General features: G+C 43.3%; 3 protein-coding genes across 5 annotated transcripts in view; 2 read left to right on the top strand and 1 right to left on the bottom strand.

Moving 5' to 3' along the window:
* tdrd12 (tudor domain containing 12) overlaps positions 1 to 147 on the bottom strand; it is an 81,114-nt gene extending 80,967 nt beyond the window's left edge. For both annotated transcript variants that reach the window (XM_004086241.5, XM_023955529.2), the window contains exon 1: positions 7 to 147. The gene's annotated coding sequence lies outside the window, so the exon portion shown is untranslated. The remainder of the gene's footprint in view (positions 1 to 6) is intronic.
* faap24 (FA core complex associated protein 24) lies at positions 51 to 9,586 on the top strand. Of its 2 annotated transcripts, none has more exons than XM_004086201.5 (5): positions 51 to 172; positions 645 to 886; positions 6,121 to 6,263; positions 6,328 to 6,483; positions 8,110 to 9,586. In XM_004086201.5, exons 1-5 carry the CDS (start codon positions 153 to 155, stop codon positions 8,335 to 8,337), a joined length of 789 nt encoding a protein of 262 aa, XP_004086249.2. In that variant the 5' UTR covers positions 51 to 152; the 3' UTR covers positions 8,338 to 9,586. The 2 variants fall into 2 exon arrangements, with proteins under 2 accessions (XP_004086249.2, XP_078804457.1); XM_078948331.1 differs by having other exon boundaries at positions 53 to 166.
* A 793-nt stretch (positions 9,587 to 10,379) lies between these two features.
* The window catches only part of slc7a10b (solute carrier family 7 member 10b), a 43,226-nt gene continuing 31,068 nt past the window's right edge, over positions 10,380 to 22,537 (top strand). Inside the window, exons 1-2 of the mRNA XM_011472821.4 lie at positions 10,380 to 10,625; positions 19,457 to 19,661. Of these exons, the coding sequence (XP_011471123.1) occupies positions 10,484 to 10,625; positions 19,457 to 19,661 (347 nt within the window). The 5' untranslated portion in view covers positions 10,380 to 10,483. The remainder of the gene's footprint in view (positions 10,626 to 19,456; positions 19,662 to 22,537) is intronic.

Genomic DNA, 22,537 nt, shown 5'->3' with positions numbered 1-22,537 from the left:
ACAAACCTCTAACTTGAACGGAACACGAACCACAGAATGGCTGACGGAGTCGAAGTGAAAGACGGCAGCAGTTCGCTGTGAGGACGGGCGCCTCCTGCTGGGCGGGGTCGGCACTGCTGACCATTGACTGCACTGTCAATGGCCCCAACCGGATGAGGTTGCCATGGTGTTTGTAGGATGGCTTTTGTTCTTTAGGTTCATTCAATTAACTATATGAATGTTGTGATTTTTGTGTTTTTATATATTTATTGAGTTTTCAGTTTTAGGCATAATACAAACAAATTCAAAACCCAGTCGCCCCCCCCCCCCCCCCCACACACACACGATGTCCGTTGCATACACAACAATATTAATTTAGTTTTAGAAAAGGGTACAAAGGTGAAAAACAAACAAAAACAGGACAAAATGTAAGTGTAATCAATCACAACATAGGTAAAATAGAAATAATATGAAAAAACACGTAGTAAAGAAAGAAAAAAAGGCAATAACTCAGATTGTAATTAATATTCTGTATGACTACAAAAAAATGTCTTGACGGAAAACGACGGGGGGGGCAAAAATTATTCATAAGAAAATATTTTTAAAAAAAATCTTGAAAACTCCCAGTTTTTGTTGTTTTGGGGGGGAGTCTGCCTGTCCTGCAGGGGGCGACATGGGGCCACACAGAGAGAACCGCCATCAGATTCAAACCAACGAAGAGGGTTTGATATTGTGGAGCGAAAACTACCGGTGGCTCCAGGACCAGCCGTCGCTGAAGGAAGCAGGTTTGTGGCGGTCAGCGGAATGGAGGCCAAACCGTCCGACCTCCTGACCGCCGCTCCTCCGTACGGACACGTCCTTTGCAGCGGGAAATGGAAGGACTCCGCTCTGGTTCGAGCCTTAAGAGGCGAGTCACTGTTTCAGCCGCCGGATGACGTCACACGACGTAACTTAACTACCTCTGAACCTGTAACGGCAACTAGAATCAGACGGTTTAATGTCGTTATGCATGCACAGAACGACTTTTCGGTTGGAGGAGCTGACTTGATGTGGCACAGATTCTCTTGAAGTGTCAGAGCGACAAGTCGATCATGATCATTCAGGTGACGCATTCAAGTCCCGTAGGAGGATTTGAGGCTGACCGGCCTGTTGCAAGCTGCAGTGAGATGTCCTGTCTGGTCCTGCAGCTCTGCGGGTGTTGATGGAGATCACGTGGTGAAGCAGCAGGGCCGGAAGCCATCAACTGCTTCAGATGTGTGTAGGGGCTGCAGTGTATGAGTATGAAGTATGAAGGTGGTAGACCGCTCAGTGAACCAGTATTCTATGGGAATACTGTGAGGAGCGGTTCACAACGAACACTTAAAGCAGGGGTTCTCAAAGTGCGGCCCGGGGGCCAATGGTGGCCCGGGGGACGATTTTTATGTGGCCCTTAATAAAAAAGAGCCAGAGCAGGTTCTTTTTCGGAAAAGTTGTGTTGGCGAGAAAAAAAAGGCGTTAAGTGGACAAATGCTTACTTTGTCGTACCTCAAGGGCTGGATAAACTTTATCCATACACACATCCAACATAGTAACGATTTATATTGAATTCTTTGAGCATTGCATTTATGTCACTATGTTGCAAATCATAAAAACTATGACAAATTTACCAGCGAGGAGCGCAACAATGAGCTCCAACAACTACTAGGAGGAGAAGCTGGGACAGGAGCTAGTAGCTACGCTGTGGCTTTGGAAACGGTCCGGCGTAGCTAGCCCTTCAGTGACGGGGAGTTTGTAAAAAGAATAAATGCTGAAAGGAGCTGACATTGTTTGTCCAGAGCTAAAGAAAGAGTTGGAAGAAATAAGTTTGTCAAATGATACAATTACTAAACCAGTAGAAGATCTGGGCAGCAACCTCCAACTGGGAAAACATCTGGAGGGCCTGGTTAACTGTACAAATGACACTGGGGGGGGGGGGGGGGGGGGGGTAGTCCAGATAGCAGGGTATGCTAGTTACCACGATAAGTTTGAGGCTAAGGAAGTTGATCACCTCAGCTTTCGGTTCCAAAACTGGAGGTATGTTTCAGGATATGTCAAGTTGCTATAGCAACTCATGCTCTGAACATAACCTGGTCTGGAGCAGGTTTAGTTGAAGGTTAGTTTGTTTTCAGAGAGTTGAAGCAGCATGACGTGTCCATTTGAAGATGATTTAGTGGATGAAGAAGCTCAGATAATACTTTTTCCACCATGAGAGGATGATAAGACCACATATGGATGTTGGAAAAATAAACTTTTTACTTTGATCTAACTTAATTATTTGCTTCAGTTAAGATAAATCATTTTTTTAGTTAAGTCAGCTTAAAAATAACACGTAGTTTTCAGACATTTATTTTACTTTCATTCAAATTAATTCAATTAAGTAGGTCTAACTTTGGTGCTGCTGTTAGATCGGCACCGCAAGGGATTGTGGGATTCCATTCCCTTTGCCTGTCTGGACGGATTTGGATTTAAGTGTGGGTTTTTGACCAAATGTGTTTAGTTGTTTAGCATGGTCTTTCAGCACCATGAGTGAGAGGGAGGAAGAGGGTGATGAGATTATTTAGCACCACTACTGCTTCATGCCGCAAAAACTGAAGTTAAAGTCAGACTCATGATAACTGATTGCATGATATATATTTTAAATCCACATTGTATCATTTATTTTAATGTTATACAAATGAGTATATCTGCAGGCTCAAATTTAGACAAACAAGAGTTCAAGAAGTACAATAAATGAAGATGGAAAAACATTTCATTGAATTGGAGTAAAATGACATTTAGTTAGATAAATGTGTAAATTTGAGTTGTAAAAAAATATTTAGTTGGATAGACGTAAGAAATTATTTTCTAATAAATTTAACTCAATATTTGTTACCAATAGAATTTTAGTTGGATACGCTGGAGAGACTACATCTCTCGGCTGGCTTGGGAACGCCTCGGGGTCCCCCCAGAGGAGCTGGAGGAAGTGGCTGGGGCGAGGGAAGTCTGGGCATCTCTGCTCAGTCTGCTGCCCCCGCGACCCGGTTCCGGATAAGCGGAGGAAGATGGATTGATGGATGGAATTTATATATACAGTGATCCCTCGCTATAACGCGGTTTACTTTTCACGGTTTCGCTACTTCACGGATTTGCATCGTGCATTGTGTTCTGCATTCTGATTGGCTAAAAAGTCACTCCGCTTCTTCTCTACCTGTGCGTCAATAACGTTGCAGTTTAATATGTACACATACGTAAAACAGTTTGCCAGATTTACAACACGTACGTGCAAATTCTCCTGCAATTTTGAGTTTCTCTAAAACCCATAGAAAAAGAGTGAAAACATCTGCCTGTCACAATGTTCTTCCCCCGAACAAACACAGCTGCACCGTGGGCTTCAAAAGAAGAAAACACTGCAGAGCTGAGTCAGGATGCAGCGGCTCAGTCTGTAGAGCAGTGAAATACACCTGAGTTGCTATTTGTCCCACTGTACTTTTGTATATTTTTTTTAGAATCATTTTAAATGTTCTCCCGTTCAATTACTCTCGGGTCGCGGTGGGCGGGGCTAATCTCCGCGATTTGAAGCCTTCTGTTCACATTGATGATTAAAATTATTATTTGACTGTACAGTACAGAAGTTTGTTGAAAAAACTTTTCTAAAGTACTTTTATTTGTGAAACAAATGCTTGAGCCTGTAAAATGGTTTTTTCTTTCTTTTCAATGTATAATAGAGTTTTTAATTGTATAATACTGGTTAAAAAAATAGAAGTTTCTACTTCACGGATTTTGCCTATCACGGGTTCTTTTTGGAACGTAACCCCCGCGAAAAACAAGGGTTTACTGTATATGCATTACAATGAAAATAGAATTGAGATAGAAACTCGTGCGTTTACTTTGTCCGTTCTTTTTCTCCAAGCAGAAACTCTTTCTTTTGCTGATGATGCAGCCGTATTATTTTATTGATGGACGTATAATCTTCATACGCCATCATTAAAATCTACGACTCCGTCTCACTGAAGTATAGCGCTCTCTTTTGTTCTCCACGTGTTTCCATGGTGACTCCGGAAATCGGCATTTCATTGAGAATGTCTTTACGTACTTGCCGTGCACGTGCATTAACCCAGGGTTACCAAATCGAGTGTAATTACGCCAACTCATATCTGGTCTTTTGGAACCGACATACCCCGAGTAAGCAAGTTCAGGCGGACTTCAGCCAGAGTTCAGGGTTAAAGTCACGGTAGTTTAAACTTGCCTTCTGGAATATCCCCCTGGTCATTAAAGTTATAAAAAAAAAAACCTTTTCTGTTCATCCATTTTTTTCACCAAAATTGCCCCCCGGTCCAATGTCAAGTTCCTAATTTGGCCCTCCGCTACCCCCCCCCCAAAAAAAACAAAAGTCCTGCACACCACAGGACACCACACAAAGAGCCTGTTAGTGCTGCTCACGTTTGTGTGGCGTCCTACGGACACTTGCATGCATTAGGAGTCAGTACTCACACCTTTACTGGAGCATGGTGTAAGGACACCGTGTGACAGTGTCACTGGTATGTCATAAGTGCGTTTAACTTACATTATCCTTACAAATTGGATGGTTCAATGCTATAAAGTATTCAGCCATTGTTTTCCTGTATTTCTTTCTTTATTCTTGTGTCTTCCACCACGTTTTGCCGCTTAACTCCTACAATGTTTCAGCTATTTTAACCATTCAACTATTCAAATGTTCAACTCTTTCAGCTTTTTCCAGCTGTAACGTTTGGTCCTTCAAATCCTTGGACTTTTCAAGATATTCCAGGATTTCAAGGATTTGTGCCTCCATTGAAATACATGGGGAATCCTTGGTGCCGAAGCTCGCTGGTTCGATACCCGGCTCTGGCATTTTTCATGGTCAACTTTGATCATTTCTTTATTTCTTTATTTTTTGCCAATTATTACCCTTTTTAAGTTACATTTTCATTCAGCAATATGGCGTTCAACCCTGCATTTTCTTCTGGAAATGCAGCTCCTTCGAGTTTTTGATACAATTACCACACACTACAATGGTACGTTCCATTTTCATGATATCTTTGAAGGTGACCACACGAGCCTCAAAGGAACAGAGAGAAACACCTGTGCTCACCTTAAGATGGAGCCACTCCTCTGTACAGCCCAAAAACTGACCCCACCCGTACAGAACATCCCCTGAACGGGTGCGTGTGACCAAGGCTGGACTGTTTTAAGGTGACATGGAGTTCACTGCTAAGCTGTTTGTCACAGTCGGGTCTGGTTTGGATGGTTCTCCATGTCCATGGGTTGTCAGTGTGCGGTTTTCACTTATTCTTCTCCTTTTCTGTCGTGTTGACTCTTCCTCTTTTCTGTCACTTTCCAAAAAAGATCTTCATCTGAACAACAATATTGTAGCTATGAGGCAAATTCTCATTACGTGGAAGATTCTGAAACATTTGTTGGGATGGATTAAAAAAACACTGCATAATGTCATGGAAATGACTTCTTTCACATTACTTCTTAGCATGATCGTAAAGGAAAGCTCATATGTTTAGCTCTCCTTTCCTTGGAGTGGTCAGGCTTGTTGAATGTAGAGAGGTTTCTGCTTCATGAAGTCAGTCAGATGAGGACAGCCATGAAACAGACGGAAACACACCGAGCTGTTCACGTCTGCCTTTGCAGAAACATCTGTATATTCCACGTCTGCCTGTGCAGAAACATCTGTATATTCCACGTCTGCCTGTGCAGAAACATCTGTATATTCCACGTCTGCCTGTGCAGAAACATCTGTATATTCCACGTCTGCCTGTGCAGAAACATCTGTATATTCCACGTCTGCCTGTGCAGAAACATCTGTATATTCCACGTCTGCCTGTGCAGAAACATCTGTATATTCCACGTCTGAAACGTAACCAGCCTTTGTTAAAGCTGAGGGCACATCATTAGAAAGTAGGATAAGGAAATGCGTTTCCACTTGGTGGTTGTTCCTGATCCACCTGAGCTGGTGAGCATTACCCTGCATGTGGGACATGAGGGGCTTTTGGGGAACAGGAACAAGCATGAATGTTGAGTTTAAAGCAGACACGATTGTGGCTCAGGCAGGGGTATGGTCTGTTCAGTGCAGGGTCTGATCTCAGCCTTTTCTAACCGGATCACTGCGTGTTTCAGGTGCAGGTCTGAAAATTCTCTTTGAAAATGAGCTCCATGTGGCAGACTTCCTTCTCCCCAACAAGAGCAGCATCCTTTATGTTTCTGAGAGCGACATCATAGCAGGAAGCAGCTACAGGAGGAAGTTGGTTCGCTATCGCAATGTGAGTGTAACGCAAATGTGAACTTCCCCTTAGAGTGTCCTCACTGACTGCTTTTGTCTGTCAGGCCAGTAACAGGTTCCAGGAGCTGGTTCTGGTGGAGCGGACTGGGCTCAGTGAGCAGTACTTCGGTTCTCTTCAGAGGTTTGTGGTGCTTGAACTGGGTCTGCCTCTGCTGCCCGTGGGAGGACAAACCGAAGCCTCGCAGCTCATTGCTCAGATGGTGAGTGTTGAACAAAGTCCGTCAGCGGCTGCAGTTCAGCTAACGGATGTTAGAACTGCATGAACGGGTTTTCCAGGAAACCAACGCCTGCAGCAGAAAGAAGACCCCGACACTGACATAGATGTGTCTGCATATTCTTTAAAGACCCACTTCAATGAAAATGCTGGTTTTTGAACACGGCCTTGTAGAATTTCTGTGAAGGAGGGCATATGTAAAGAAAATTCAGCTCAAAATTACATTCCTGCGTGTCTGTTTAATAAACGTGAATTAGGAGCAGACAAAAAAATGTTTGAAAAAGCTTGTAGTTAAGTACAAACTAGAATTGGTAGACCAGCAGCTTCCTGCTCTGCTCCATTCTGATCATCCACTGTCAGACCAACAGATCCATGAACGTCTGTGTTTTCCTGTATGAGCTGGAATCTGGATCAGAACCGGACAGATGGATAGACCTGATGTTGCAAATCTGGATCAGAACCGGACAGATGGATAGACCTGATGTTGCAAATCTGGATCAGAACCGGACAGATGGATAGACCTGATGTTGCAAATCTGGATCAGAACCGGACAGATGGATAGACCTGATGTTGCAAATCTGGATCAGAACCGGACAGATGGATAGACCTGATGTTGCAAATCTGGATCAGAACCGGACAGATGGATAGACCTGATGTTGCAAATCTGGATCAGAACCGGACAGATGGATAGACCTGATGTTGCACCGCTAATGTTAGTTTGGGGTGTGAGGGGCTGTAAGCTATCGGAAGAGAGTGTAAACAGATGGATGAGGGGAATTGTGGGTGGGTTGACACCTCGCTAACAGTCCCACCCACAACTCAGAGGGGAATTTCTGAGAAACTCCTGCTGCTCTGCAGACACTACGTCCTAGAAAACAACACAGGTTCATCATCATCATCTTCATCATTGAAAGACCACTAAAACGATGTGAAAACCGATCACAAGATGATCAGAGTGGAACTTTAACATGAGAGGCCCAAACGCTTGTTTTGTGTTTTAACCATCGCCGGGTCAAAACCATTTACCGGAACATGAATTTGAATTTGTTGCGTGTCCAGCAGTCTGTGCCTTCACCAGGGAAGTCTCACATGTCCCAGGAATGGGTGGACCAAAGACCACGTTTCCAGTATCATTTCATTATTTTGTAGGATTTTTTTCTTCTCAAATTCCTAATTATTCAGTCATTCTGAGCATGTTTTTAGGAACTTTCTATGGTTTTCTTTTTCAATTTGTTACAAATACCACAGTTGGGGGGAAAAACACTTTTGTTATGTTTTGATCCATTTTTTTTATGACAAGTACCTTTTTTGGGTACATTATATCAGGCACAAATTACTCGGCAAAAGTGATGGTGTAACTTTTTATAGAGAAAGTGTTCCAGGGTTAAAACAGAGGAGGGTTTATATTTTGTGATATTTTCTCCATTTCTCAGAGGAAATTCCTTCTGGCAGTGCAGATCTTCTGAAAACCTTTCTGGTTGTAGTTGATTCAGATGACAAAATCTTTCTAGACAGAGCAGTTCTTGAATAACTCTAATAATCCTTTAAAAGCCCTTTTCATTTGCTCACGGGAGCTGCTGAATGATCCAATATTCCTCTTTGCTCTCTCCAGGTTCAGGCCGATGGCCGGGAGAACATCTTCAGGAGAAGTTCTTGTCGGCTGCTGGACCCCCTGGTTCTGGCTCTTGTTCAGCAGATCCCTGGTGTGGGCCGGGTCAAAGCTCTGGCCTTGCTGCAGCATTTCTCCAGCATCCAGCAGCTCTGCAGTGCAGCGCCTGAACAGCTGGAGCCCGTAGTGGGCCAGGCGGTGGCTCAGCAGATCCACAGCTTCTTCCACTGACGAGCTGCTGTTGGAGCCTGAACGCCCCATGAAGGACGCTTACCGCCATGTTTCATAGGTGGAAATCTCACTCTCCATTCAGATTTTATTTATTAAAAACACTTGTTTTTGTTGCTTTTACATGAGGATGACGGTGCCTTCATGAACATCTGCTAATGTGATTTTCTACAGGAAATGGTTTCAATCTGTTTGTATTTAACATCAAGGAGGAAAATAAAAACTGGTTCACACAAAAGCTTATTTATATTGGAGGCTGACCGTTTTGGAGCTGCCTGCAGCAGCAAAGGTTGTATTTTTTTACAGGCCCACTCCAATCATCCTTTGATCTATCGTAATTAGGATTATGCTGTATGTGCACAATTTTTTTAAACTGTTGTTTTCTGGGACATAGTTTCTGCAGAGTGGCAGTAGTTTATTAGAAATTCCCCTCTGAGTTGTGGGCGGGACTGTTGGCACAAGTAAGCCAGCCGTCATTTCCCATCATCACTTTGTTTGCATTCTCTCCCGCTAGCTTACAGCCCCTCACATCCCCAACCTAACATTAGCGGTGCAACAAAAACAGTGATCAATATCAGATCTGTCCCGTCGTCCAGTTCTGGTCCAGATTCCAGCTCAGACCAGGAAAACAAAGACGATCATGGATCTGTTGGTCTGACAGTGGATGATCAGGATGGATCAGAGCAGGAAGGTGGTGGCCGGCTGACTAGCACCTACGTCACAGTAGCATCTACTCTTCACTAAGTAGGACTTCACGATTCACCCCACGTAAAATCCACTGGTTGTTCATTTACAGAAGTCTCCTTGGTCTTTGTGCCAGCTTTAGCACACTTCATCTCTCATGTAAACAGCTGCTCTGGAAAACCGATGCCATAAAGAGTCCGTAAACCAAATCCCTCATTGGGTTCTTGATCCTTTCAGTCTGCAGCACCCACAGACTGGAATCATCGACAAAACCCTTAGAATGGACACTTTTATTGCAAAGACTGTTTTTTAAAAGGAATCTCATTTTTAAGAAAAATATTGCTGTCGCTTAGATTAATGCATTTAATATTATTTATATTCTTTTAATAATTTTCTGTGTTATTGCTGTTTCATCCTGATTTTTGCTCTGTGTGTTTCCTCTAAATCTTTATTTTTTCTGTCTTAAAGCTCTTGCCTTTTTCCAGGCCACAGTTGAAAATCTGTTTTTTTTCTTTATCTGTCTTGCCTGGAAACATACAAATAAATATTAAAGCTTTTTCCAAAAGCATTTGTTGTCTGCTCCTTATTCACAACTATTTGAATAAAGAATTATTCAGAAATGCCATTTTGAGTATATATTTCTGTCTATATGCAGAACTTTTCAGATTCAGACTGCAGGTTATCTCTCTGGAGGCTCAGACCCGTGACATGGGGCAGATGGGTCTCCAGGAAATGCTGGAGAGGCTGAATGTTGTTGGTTTTCTCAGCAGTGAACATGGAAAACAGTCTCTGCTCCTGACAGCTTCACTCCTAGAAAGTCTGTGAAAGAAAAACATCAGAAGGTGAAAAATGGAAATGTTTAAGATTGTTCTCATGCACTGATGTTCAGATCATCTAAGAGGTTTTCAAGCAAAGTAAAAAGATCTCCATGTCTGCGGCAAGGTTTCTGAAATTCCCAGCTCTTGAGCTGAACCTAACATTTTTAATCAGTTTTCAATGTTCACGTTTTCATTGTAAATGTAATTTATTGTTTCCTCCTAGCCAGGACTCCCTTGAAAAAGAGATTCTTAATCTCAGTGGGAAATTTCTTGGGTAAATAAAGGTTCATTTAAAAAATCCTGAAACTGTCCAGGAGAGCAGAAACGTCTGAAGGACTTTGGAGCTTCGGTCAGGATCTCTTCAGTGAGTGGACCTCTCAGCATTTCCATGGGGTCAGCTCAGGTCACCGCGCCTGCAGAGCAGACCGCTTGTGTCGTTGAAACACGTGAGAGTCCAACAATCATCATGTTTCGATGAGAAGAACCTGACCGGCCCCGGTCGCTGCCCGTGAACGCATCACGGGCCTGTTTAACATTCTAGCCCGAACCGCGTCAGCCTGTTGCGCAGGCGCAAGCCTTCCACTCCGCATGAAGGAGAGGAGGACGGGAGTCCTGAGGACTGGACGGACCGGACCGGACCCGAGCTGATGGACATGGACGGGCAAAACAGCAGCCTCTGCGCGCGAACGCGCCGCGGCGCCGCGCACGGCGGGAAGAAGGAGAAGATCCCGGACAGGGTGACTCTGAAGAAGGAGATCGGGCTGCTGAGCGCGTGCACCATCATCATAGGTACGGAGGTCCACGGATGCCTCACGCTCAGATACTACTGCTCAACAAGGAGTAGGCCGATGAGGAGGGCAGGCAGAGATTTACAGGCAGCTGATTACTCAAGTTAAAGTTGGAGAAGAATTTGGAAAAGTGAATGAACCGAGTAGGTAACAGCAACAGGCTTTCACTGATAAGAAGAAGAAATGAGGAGGAAGAAGCTTGGAGTTTTGCCAATATTTCACTTAAAAACCAACAGAAAAACCCACCTTGAAGCCCCTGTTCTAGTCTCTGTTCTGGTCTCTATTCTGGTCCCTGTTGTTGTCTCTGTTCTGGTCCCTGTTCTATTCTCTGTCCTGGTCTCTGTTCTGGTCCCTGTTCTGGTCTCAGTTCTAGTGTCTGTTCTGGTCCCTGTTCTAGTCTCTGTCCTGGTCTCTGTTCTGGTCCCTGTTTTGGTCTCTGTTCTAGTCTCTATTCTGGTCCCTGTTGTAGTCTTTGTTCTGGTCCATGTTCTGGTCTCTGTTCTGGTCTGTTCTAGTCTCTGTTCTAGTCTCTGTTCTAGTCTCTGTTCTGGTTTCTGTTCTGGTCTCTGTTGTAGTCCCTGTTCTGGTCTCTGTTCTGGTCTTTGTTCTGGTCCCTGTTCTAGTCCCTGTTCTGGTCTCTGTTCCGGTCTTTGTATTGGTTCCTGTTCTGGTCCCTGTTGTGGTCCCTGTTCTGGTCTGTGTTCTTGTCCGTGTTCTGATCCCTGTTCTATTCTCTGTTCTGGTCCCTGTTCTGGTCTCTATTCTAGTCTCTGTTCTGGTCCCTGTTCTGGGGCCTGTTGCACAAAAGTAGAATTAAGACATCCGGGATAAATGACTAAGCTGAGCTCAATGAATCCAAAACATGTGCGTCCTGGCTTAATCGGTTGCACAAACACCAAGCCAGGATGAGCAGACACGGATTCATCAAGCCAGGTGTAACCAATCCTGGATAGGTGCGCGCTCACGGCTCACTCAAACAGACCCCTCCACAGATCACAGATAAACTGATTTACCATGGCAACTAGGGCCGCGTACCTTTCCCCGTCGGAAGCACAAATCCTCATGGAGGCATACGAGGAGGTAAAAGATATAATTAAGAAGAAAGGCAACACCGCCACAGTGATAAAGCAGACTCAAGATTTTTTTAAATTAAATTACCAGCCAATTAATTTTATGAAAATGTAACTTGTCATTTCAACCAGAAAATGTTAATGTTTGTTAATCTTACGTGAATGAATCATGTCGATCGTACATAAAAATAATCCATTTAAAAGTTACTAATTTCAATCATGTTGATTCAACATGATACCGTTGAATTGGATACATTAGTAATCGCAAGGATTTGTGGGATTCCATTTTCTTCGTCTATCTGGGCAGATTGGGGTCTAAGTGTGAGTTTTTGTCCGTGGGTTTTATTGTCTAGCTGTTTTACTCTGTTTTAACTTGTGATTTAAACTGATATGTTTTATTTCTTTTCTGCACCATGAGTGTGGGAGAGGATGATGACCAAACCCCTTGTGCAGTAAACTGTTCATGTAACTTAAAACAGAATTTGCATTATTTGAACTCCTGTCTTGTCATGTGGGACATTACTGCGCATTTCATGTCTTTGATGTGAAAATTTAAAGACCCATTGGTTGAAACTTTGGAAAACCTTATCATTGTCAGATGTATAAATAAAATTAAAGCAAAAAATTAAGTAATATCAACATAAATTGTGTTAGGTAGTCATACAAATGTAAGTTGAATAAACTTAATTTAATGAGGTGTGACCAATTGGAGTGATTCAATTAAGTTGGATCAACTTTTATCTTTTGAGAGTGAGCAACAATATTATTTTAAAGTTGGGTCCAACTGCAGTATTTAGATTGAATCAACTTAAATTTATTAGTTTGAACCTAAGTACATTAAGTAGGACCAATATGATTCATTTTTGTTCAAGTAACGCCATCTAATGATGTGGAAATCATTTCCATAATTTTTTTATGTTCATTCAAAGTGAACGTTTTTTGAGTGTAGTTTACCTGCTTTGTTTTATCCTTATTCAATAAAGGAACATAATGTTACACATTGTGTTTTCATATTTTAATGGAATGTGTATTATTTTGTATGACAGAGTACTAGGGCCCCACTGAGGAAAAAGGATAAAGTCATAAATTTATGAGACTGGTTCTTTCTGCAGAAAAGCAACATATTCTTTTTACACTTTTGATAGTTATGACAATGTGATACTTCATATTCTGGCACCTCAGCATGTCTTCGTTTATGAAACCATACTGAGGTACAATTTCACGAAATGCCCCACATCTGTCATTTTAACAACTATCCTCCTTTAAAACAACTGGTTACAATATTATGACTTGTCTTTTTTTCCCCTCTGTGGCCCTAATATTCTATCATTTTACATATAGCCTTATAGTCTATGGGAAACTGTAAATTATCTAATGATAGCAACATCATCTAAAACTCATTATTTATCCAAAATGATTGAAATTAATGATCACAAACATTTAAATAATGACAGTGGGTCTAGTTATATGTGATAACAATGTATAGTGAGCAGTGAAATAACTATTGGTTTCCATTTGTGGCGACTGCTGACTGACGTTAGCGATGAGATTAAATAGATCCTGGAATTTAGCCTGGTCTGGAGCAGGCTAGCTCCACAGAATAAATCTCCATGGTAATTTATACCATAACATATCCTCCTGCCCCCTATCCAGCTTTAGTGCAACCGGATTGGGGATCAATTGAGCCAGGATCACCAAGATATCCTGGCTTAATCCCTTATCCTACTTTTGTGCAACAGGCACCAGGTCTCTGTTCTAGTCTCTGTTGTGGTCCCTGTTCTAGTCTCTGTTCTGGTCTGTGTTCTGGTCCCTGTTGTAGTCTCTGTTCTGCTCCCTGTTCTAGTCTCTGTTCTGGTCCCTGTTCTGGTCTCTGTTCTAGTCTCTGTTCTGGTCCCTGTTCTAGTCTCTGTTCTGGTCTCTGTTCTGGTCCCTGTTCTGGTCTGTGTTCTTGTCCGTGTTCTGATCCCTGTTCTATTCTCTGTTCTGGTCCCTGTTCTGGTCTCTATTCTAGTCTCTGTTCTGGTCCCTGTTCTGGTCTCTGTTCTGGACCCTGTTGTGGTCCCTGTTCTGGTCTGTGTTCTTCTCCGTGTTCTGGTCCCTGGTCTTGTCTCTGTCCTGGTCCCTGTTCTGGTCTCTATTTTAGTCTCTGTTCTGGTCCCTGTTCTAGTCTCTGTTCTGGTCTCTGTTCTGGTCCCTGTTCTGGTCTCTGTTCTGGTCTCTGTTCTGGTCTTTGTTCTGGTCTCTGTTGTGGTCCCAGTTCTGGTCCTTGTTTGGTCTGTGTTCTGGTCTGTGTTCTGGTACCTGTTCTGATCCGTGTTCTAGTCTCTGTTCTGGTCCCTGTTGTAGTCTCTGTTCTGGTCTCTGTTCTGGTTTTTGTTCTGGTCCCTGTTCTAGTCCCTGTTCTGGTCTTTGTCCTGGTTTTTGTTCTGGTCCCTCTTCTAGTCCCTGTTCTGCTCCCTGTTCTGGTCTTTGTTCTGGTTCCTGTTCTGGACCCTGTTGTGGTCCCTGTTCTGGTCTGTGTTCTTCTCCGTGTTCTAGTCCCTGGTCTTGTCTCTGTCCTGGTCCCTGTTCTGGTCTCTATTTTAGTCTCTGTTCTGGTCCCTGTTCTGGTCTCTGTTCTAGTCTATGTTCTGGTCCCTGTTCTGGTCCCTGTTTTGGTCTCTGTTCTGGTCCCTGTTCTGGTCCCTGCCTTGCAGATGCTGCTGTGGATTTAGAATGCTGGTTTCCTTCATGTTGTAGCAGTCGCTCTTTCTTCCTGTCAGAGAAGCAGCGTTGTTATGGATGTTCCACTCTAGAACCAGTGGAACAGCATAGTCAAGACCTTTGCTTTTGTGGTAAACTGAAGGGTTTCAGATCACTAGATGAATATGAGACTGAAGTTCAGAATACCAGCTTTTATTGCATGGCATTGACATCTAGATATGTTAAACAACTCAGGACATTGCACATTTTCTTAAAACCCACACATGCAGGAATCCAAGGTTCGATTCCTGGAGGGGAATGAACAATGGTAATAGGGCAATTAGCATATCAATGGCGAGCATTTAACATCACCCAGTGAGGGCCCTTGAGCAAGAGCCTTAACGCTGCTGCCTCCTGAGCGCGGCTCGTCTGCAGCTCACCGCTCCCCCAGGGGATGGGTCAAATGCAGAGAACAAATTTCGCACACCTAGGTGTGTGACAGAATGTGGGACTTTATCTTTTATCTAAATGCAAACCATTTTGAAGCTGAGAGAAGAGGCAAAATCATTCAGAACTATTGCACAAATATTGCGCATAACCAGTGAAATCAGTTGGAATGTCCTGAAAAAGAAAGAAACTACTGATATCGAACAGGTCGGCCAAGAGTAACAGCAGCAGTTGAACCAAAGAACTGAAAGACGTTGTAATGAAGGCCTGGAACAGAATTTCAAATGACAAAAGGAACAACTTGGTAAAGTCAACGGTTTGCAGCCTCAAAGCAGTTACTGCAAATAAGGTTTATGGCACCAAATATTACATTTTTGTCATTTTAAGTTAATTTAATATTGTCTGTTCCAATATTTTTGCTCATTTAAAACGTGAGTGGGTACAAAGAAAAGATGCTCTGTAATGAGTTGCTTAACACATCTTGATGTCAATATCAAATAAAAGCTGGAATTCTGACCTTTAGTCTTATATTCATCTTTTGATCTAAAACTCAGATGTCTTGGGTATAAAAAAAGAAAGTGACATTGAATTTCTAATACCTTTTGAGAGAACTGCATATCATACTTTTATTGTTTGTGTTCTTCACGTCTTCCATTTCAACCTTTCTATTGCCATTTTTCTTCTGGCTTTCTTTTGGCCGTCTTCGTCTTTATAGCTTTTGACTTTTTCTGCTGTCTCTATGTACAAAGTGCTTTATGGTGAAAAAGGTGACCAATGGATGGATGACTATTGGCGAGGGCGTCATGATGTTGTCTGCATTGATAGATTAGAGATTATTCTGGGATTTTCCCTGATTTTCTGCCTGAACTCATCTGTGATGTTGCTGCACAGAAAAGCGAGAACATGTTCTGTACTGTGATCAGAAACTAACTTCAAATTATTTTAGTCCAGCCTCAGTGTCACACATGCAGTTTTTGAACTTTTATCAGCAGCTGATCTGCAGACTGTATCCCAAAGACATAAAGGGGCGGAGCTAAACTGACAAACACAAGCCAGAATCTTCTTATCCTAGATCTTTTCATTCATTTTCTTAAACTGGTTCACATCTTGTTAAAGCTGCATATATGAGGAAGTAGGAACCGGCAGGAACTTTCACTGATGGAGGGGATGGAAGTGTGCGCAGTGCCCCTTTCCTGGTTTGACCTCACGTGGGGTTTGACAGCAAACACCACAATGCAGTCTGACAGAATCAGGGTTCAGCGTCTCCCTGCTTCCAGCTGGCAGTTTGCTGGCTGCTCTACCAGAGAAAAAGACAACAGGCTGAAACTGGATCAGAACCTCATCTTCTTCTCCTCTAAGGCCTTTGTCACCACTGCCCACACAGGTGGATGAGGGCTGTCTGGGAGGGAAAACTGGTATAAACTGTAAGGGGCACACAGGTGGCCTTCTGAAACACCAAGGTCATAGACCACTCAGTGGTCTGTAGAGCAAAGATGTTCATGCATTTTTCTTCTAGGGGCATGTTGCTAGTGACAGGTTGCAGCGAACACTTAAGGAACAGGCAAGGGTCAGTAAGGGTCAATAAGGGTCAATAAATGGCGTATACTTATATAGCGCATTTCTTCCGACAAGAACAAAGCGCTTTACAGTCACGGACCCATTCACCCAGTCACACACACATTTACTCACACTAGTGGCTGCTTCGCTGCCAAACACAGGTGCTCGCCTACCACCAGAGGCATGGTGGGGTTCAGTGTCTTGCCCAAGGACACTTCGACGCATGGGCGTGCAAGGCGGGAATCGAACCTGCAATATTACGATCGTGGGTCGACCGCCCTACCGCTGCACCACGGCCACCCGACCAATAATGGTCAGTAAGGGTGAGTAAGGGTCAATAAAGGTCAATAAGGGTCAAAAAGGGTCAGTAAGGGTTAATAAGGGTCAGTAAGGGTCAAAAAGGGTCAGTAAGGGTTAATAAGGGTCAGTAAGGGTCAAAAAGGGTCAGTAAGGGTTAATAAGGGTCAGTAAGGGTCAAAAAGGGTCAGTAAGGGTTAATAAGGGTCAGTAAGGGTCAATAAGGGTCAGTAAGGGTCAGTAAGGGTCAATAAGGGTCAGTAAGGGTCAAAAAGGGTCAGTAAGGGTTAATAAGGGTCAATAAGGGTCAGTAAGGGTCAATAAGGGTCAGTAAGTGTCAGAAGCAAACATTTCGTACGGACCTTTTTCATTTTTTCACACCCCAAATCCTGTGGACTGCAAGAGTCCGGTAGTGCTGTTGACTTGATAAGTATGTGCTCCCTTTTTGATTTTTAAACATCAAAACAACACAACAGTCACAGAAACCCTAATTGCTCCAGTTCTTTCCAGCCTAACTTGACTGCAGGCAGTTTGTGGATCAGTGCAGAGCAACATTTAACATTTTGGGCAGAATTAACATTTTCTGAACATGTTTCTAAGAAAGCTGCAAGACTAGAAGGAAAATGCCTTTGAAAAACTGTGTGAGTGTTCACTGGTAACACGTTTTTGCATTTTTACAGTGAAACTTTTACTTAGATTGCTGAGTACATTTGTAAGGTGGGTCAAAGTAACATTACACATTTTTCCAGAGCTATGACTACATTTCCTAGATCCATAAGAGAAGTAAAGGTGGGAGTGGTCATCATACACAGCTGCTGTCCTGAGCATGCTCTGCGGCAGAAGACAGTTTGGGGTGAACGCGTGTTCCTGTGAACACGACTGACCTGGAAGGTGTTAAGAACATGCGTGAGGAGCACAGATGAAGAAAAGGCTGGTGGAGTATTTGTCATTAGGGTGGTGTGCAGAACTGTGTGATGATGACGAGGATTCTGGATGGTTTTCTCAGTCATTTCAGTGTGGAACATTCTGCAGGACTTCACCCTGATGACTGCAGGAATGCTGCTTCAAGGCTTTTTATCATGTTGTCTTTGGTTTGAGATGAGAGGATTCCTGTTTCTCCTTGAAGTAGATCCTTTCCATCTAGAAATGAGAAGACTGTCCAGAAGCATCTGCCCTTTAGTCAGATGGGTTCACCACAGAGCAGGTCAGCATTTCAAACTCAAATCAAATCAGAGGGATTAGTTTGTGTCTGCGATGCTGCAGAGATGCAGAGATGCTGTGGGCTAGAGCTTCTCCCCAGCTCTGGGAGGATCATTAATGTCAGGTTATGTAACGGTTGTGTGCACACTTGGCTGCTTTCTGTGTTCCTGGGGGGGCTTCAGTGTGAATGCTGGAAGCCTGTGGCTACTCTACACTGCATGCTGAGAACTGGGGCCAAGAGGGTTTTCCTCCTTTCTGACTGATAGCCTTGACATTCCTCTTTAACACTTCTTCTTCTCCAGATTGCCACTTCTATCCCAGAGAGCTCACGGGGGGTGAAGATGTCCAAAGGAAAATATATTTATATATGTTTTGATCAAAAAAGAGCAAATGCTGGAATTTGCATCAAAACAGCAGGACAAAACTCTAAACTCCTTTGACACAAAAGAACCAGGAAGAAAGTCTTTGGCTGCAGGACGGAAGGGGAAGCACAGGAGACGAAGGGGAGGAGCTTTGGGGTCGGTAGAGTGAAATGTTTTTAATTTAGGATTATGAAATCCAGTCTACGTCAGGGAGAAATCAAGGAAAGATTACAAGACACACGCCTCTTCCCTGTTCTGGATTGTTCTGGACGTCCTCCACCTTCTCCACCTCTGCTCCCTTTAACCTCACTGCCCTCTTGAGTTCCTCATTTACACATAGATTCTCTGTCCTACTGACCTTCATTCCTCTCCTTTTCAGAGAAACCTCCTTATAAACCAGTCCATCTTGGTACAAATGCTTTATTTCTCCTTAAATCTGCAAACCTACAAAAAAAAGAGCCATTGTAATAAAAAAAAAACGTGTTAGTAATGAATGTAGCAACAGGATTTTTTCTTCATGGGTATATTTTGATCTAATTTAGCTTGAACTTTAACCTTTAGGACCGTGTATAAACAGCTGGAAGACGATAGTTTCAATGTAGATAGAAAACAGAAGGCCGCTGAACGCTGGCTGACATTATAATGTACGGCGTTCTAACTACAGAAATATTGAGCCTTTTTATAGATCCATAAACTCTGTATGGGTTTTCTGTTAACAGTCTGAGTTCAGATAGAAACAAAATACACAACAGATTTGTCTCTATGTGTATACAAGCTATGAGAGTAATCTGATTACTGACTTTAGCATGTAAACCAGTTTTTAAGGAGATTTCTAGAGTTCATGCAATCATCATGTTCCCAATTAAAGAGGCTCATTGTTGCAGTCTTTGCCTCATGACACCAAAGACAGACAGCACAGGCAGGCTCCAGAAAAACCCAAAAAGTAATAGATAGAGAGGAAATAGGTAACCGAAACTTGATCCTGTCTGGCTTTATTCAGAATAAGTAGCTTAGCCGGTAAAAAGGGATTGAGGTAAACTGTGTTGGTCAGACTTTCCCAGATGGAGCTCTATGGGGATAAAATCCTCTTTTCCAGCTGTTGACTGAGACAGAAACAAACCTTTATCTGCAAAAAGGAGCAATTTTTGACATGAAGGCTTCTGCCTGTGGAAACATGCACCTTCACATTTTCCTGTTTTTAATCTTTGTTTTCTCAGGAAACATAATTGGCTCTGGGATCTTCATTTCTCCTAAAGGCGTCCTGGAGCACTCGGGTTCGGTTGGTTTGGCCTTGGTAGTGTGGGTTCTCGGAGGCTGTATCGCTGGGTTGGGCTCCCTGTGCTATGCTGAACTGGGAGTTACCATTCCCAAATCTGGAGGGGACTACTCCTACGTGACAGAAATATTTGGTGGTCTGATGGGGTAAGAAAAGTCTTTTCCCATTTCAGTGGTTCTCCTACTCTGTGCTGATGATCATAGAGAACGTTGGGCTTTTCCCCACACAGCCAGCTGTTCCTCTCATGAGTCTTTCCTTTTTAAAACACCTTTCAGTTCAAAAACATGTAAGTAAAAAGTACAAACTCTTCCAAAGAAATATTTAACTGAGTGGCGAACAGTTACAGGCAGTTAATTTTTGAAGAGATGAAAAAATGAGGCGAAGACGTCCAGCAGCTCCTCTACAGTGACACCAGGTTCTGACGCAATAGGACATACACACTGCCTGGTCTGATCCTGATCTGATCTAGATCTGGTTTTCTCTGATCGTCCGTCCTGGTTGGTCAGGTGTGAAATTTCACCTGATCTCTGGTTTGGACCAAACAAGAGAACTCTGGTCCTCCTGAGGGTGTCTGCAGATGGACTCTGGTGCAGTTCACTTCAATGACAATGCAGAGCGGAGGAGAACCAAAGAGAAGAGGAGATTGATTTTTACAAAACTTTAATAAATCACATTAAAATAAAGACACACTGTACATTAAAAGAAAAATAAGACCAAAAAGGTACCACATTGCGGAGCAACAAAAAAAAAAAACAGTATGTAGCTTGTAATCCATCAGAATTGGAACACAATGTTATTATCCTCCCCGATAGTACACAGAACTCCCTCCAGGTCGTCGATCAACTTAAAATAAGCAAATTCAACATTCACATGACTTTTCAGAAGACAAATAAACATAAAGGGAACATCCGCACAACCAACAGAGAGTAACCGATTTTTCCTTGTTAACCAGATAGCGAGTTTTGCTGTTGCAAAAATAAAATTGAGAATGGTGTGTACATGTTTCCTTCGGGCCGTATATTTGAGGCCAAAAACGAACAATGGGAAGGAAAACACTTCCGAGCCTGAGACACCAGTCTTCCAAAAGTGTGAACAAACCCCTTAGCCTGTTACCCTCAATTACCAAATGTGCCAGAGTTTCAGATGTCCCACAAAATTCACATTTCACATTTCCACAGTCCAGGAATGGCAGCCTGAGCCCGAGTAAACTTTAGCGCTCTCCAGGCTTCAAGAACTGAACTATAGAAAGGAGGGAGACCACTCAAATCTAGACGTCCTCTGGTTAAAAGGAAGAGCTGCTTGTCATAGCCAAGACCTCCGGCTCTTCTTAGGAGGATTCTGGCAGTGTCGAGCCATCGCATACTGCTGTGATACAGCAGCCGCTGGGCAGTTCGCAGTCTGAAGGCCATCAGTCTGGATGTGACGTCAACTAATCCCTGCCCCCCTTCAGAGAGCGGCTGAAACAGGGAAGCTTCTCGTGTCCAATGTTTACCGTTCCAGAAAAAGTCGGTAAGCACACGCTGCACCTTGGTGAGTAGATCCTTAGGAGGAGAGAGAACCAGAAGTGTGTGCCAGAGCATCGAGGCCACTAGGTTGTTTGCAATCAGGACGCGTTCTCTGTAAGACAGCTGAGGTAGCAACCATTTCCATTTAGACAACCTCACACAAACTTTGTCCAACATCCCATCCCAATTTTTCATCTGAAACTCATTTGTATCCAAATAAACCCCAAGAACTTTTAAACCCCTTCTAGTCCAAACTATACGTAGATAAGAGAAGAGGAGAACCAAAGAGTAGGGGGGAGCCAAAGTGAAGAGGAGAACCAAATAGAGGAGAAGAACCAAAGAGAGGAAGAGAACCAAAGAGGGGGAGGAGGAGAACCAAAGAGAGGTGGAGAACCAAAGAGAGGAAGAGAACCAAAGAGGGGGAGGAGGAGAACCAAAGAGAGGTGGAGAACCAAAGAGAGGAGAAGAACCAAAGACAGGAGAAGAACCAAAGAGGGGTGGAGAACAAAGAAGAGGAGGAGAACCAAAGAGAGGAGGAGAACCACAAAGAGGAGGAGAACCAAAGAGAGGAGAAGAACCAAAGAGGGGAGGAGAACCAAGAAGAAGAGGAGAAACAAAGAGGAGGAGGAGAACCAGGAAGAGGAGAAGAACCAAAGAGGAGGAGGAGAACCAAAGAGAGGAGGTCCTGACAATTCTGCGTTTGGAGAGGGAAGAAAACAGCCACAGCATGAATCGGAAGTCATGTCTGCGTGAAAGACCCTAAAGGCACACATAAGGTGCAGGAGCAGTTACAACCAGCAGGCCTCCTGCTCCCTGCTCTGCTCCATTCTGATGCACCAGACACATAGATTCATGCTCGTCTTTGTTTTCCTCTTCTGCACTGGTATCTGGCTCAGAACTGTACAGCTGGATTGCTCTGATATTGCTTGCTGATTTTTGTGCCATGCTAATTTTACCTTGGGGGTTGTAAGGGGGTGTAAGCTAGTGGGAGGGTGTGTAAACAAAGGGATGATGGGAAATCAGCGCAGGCTTCTTTCTTGCTAACAGTCCCACACACAACCCAAATGTAAATTTCAAGTAAACCTCTGCCCTGCAGAAACTATGTCCTAGAAAACAAGTTGATCTATTTGATTAATGAACTTTATCCTGTTTTTTGGCTAAAAGCAGCGTAATCATTTAAAGACCACTGGGATTGCTTTGGCAATTGATCAAATGATGGTTGGAGTGGGAGCTTTAATACTCTCAGTGTAAACCGGGTCCTGAATTCCCACTAGAGCAATGGTAAATCCAGTGTGAATGCTATGTGTTGTTGCCATGGTGATCTAAGTACACAGACGGCTGCTCAGCAAAGCTAAACCTTGTTACCAGCTGAGAGACACACTCATGTAGTGAATAGACACAAACAACTGACCCAGGAAGAGCTAATATTTGTTTGAACTGCTCCTCCATCCTGACATGAGGCTGGTCACCACGACAACGGGGTTGCTGCACAAGCTCCAATTACAGCACACTTTTTA

This window comes from Oryzias latipes, chromosome 6 (assembly GCF_053564925.1).
Source record: "Oryzias latipes strain Hd-rR chromosome 6, Olatipes_Hd-rR_3.1".
Lineage (NCBI taxonomy): Eukaryota > Metazoa > Chordata > Actinopteri > Beloniformes > Adrianichthyidae > Oryzias > Oryzias latipes.
Note: the sequence above shows the minus strand (reverse complement) of the source record. Positions and strands in the feature narration are given on the sequence as shown.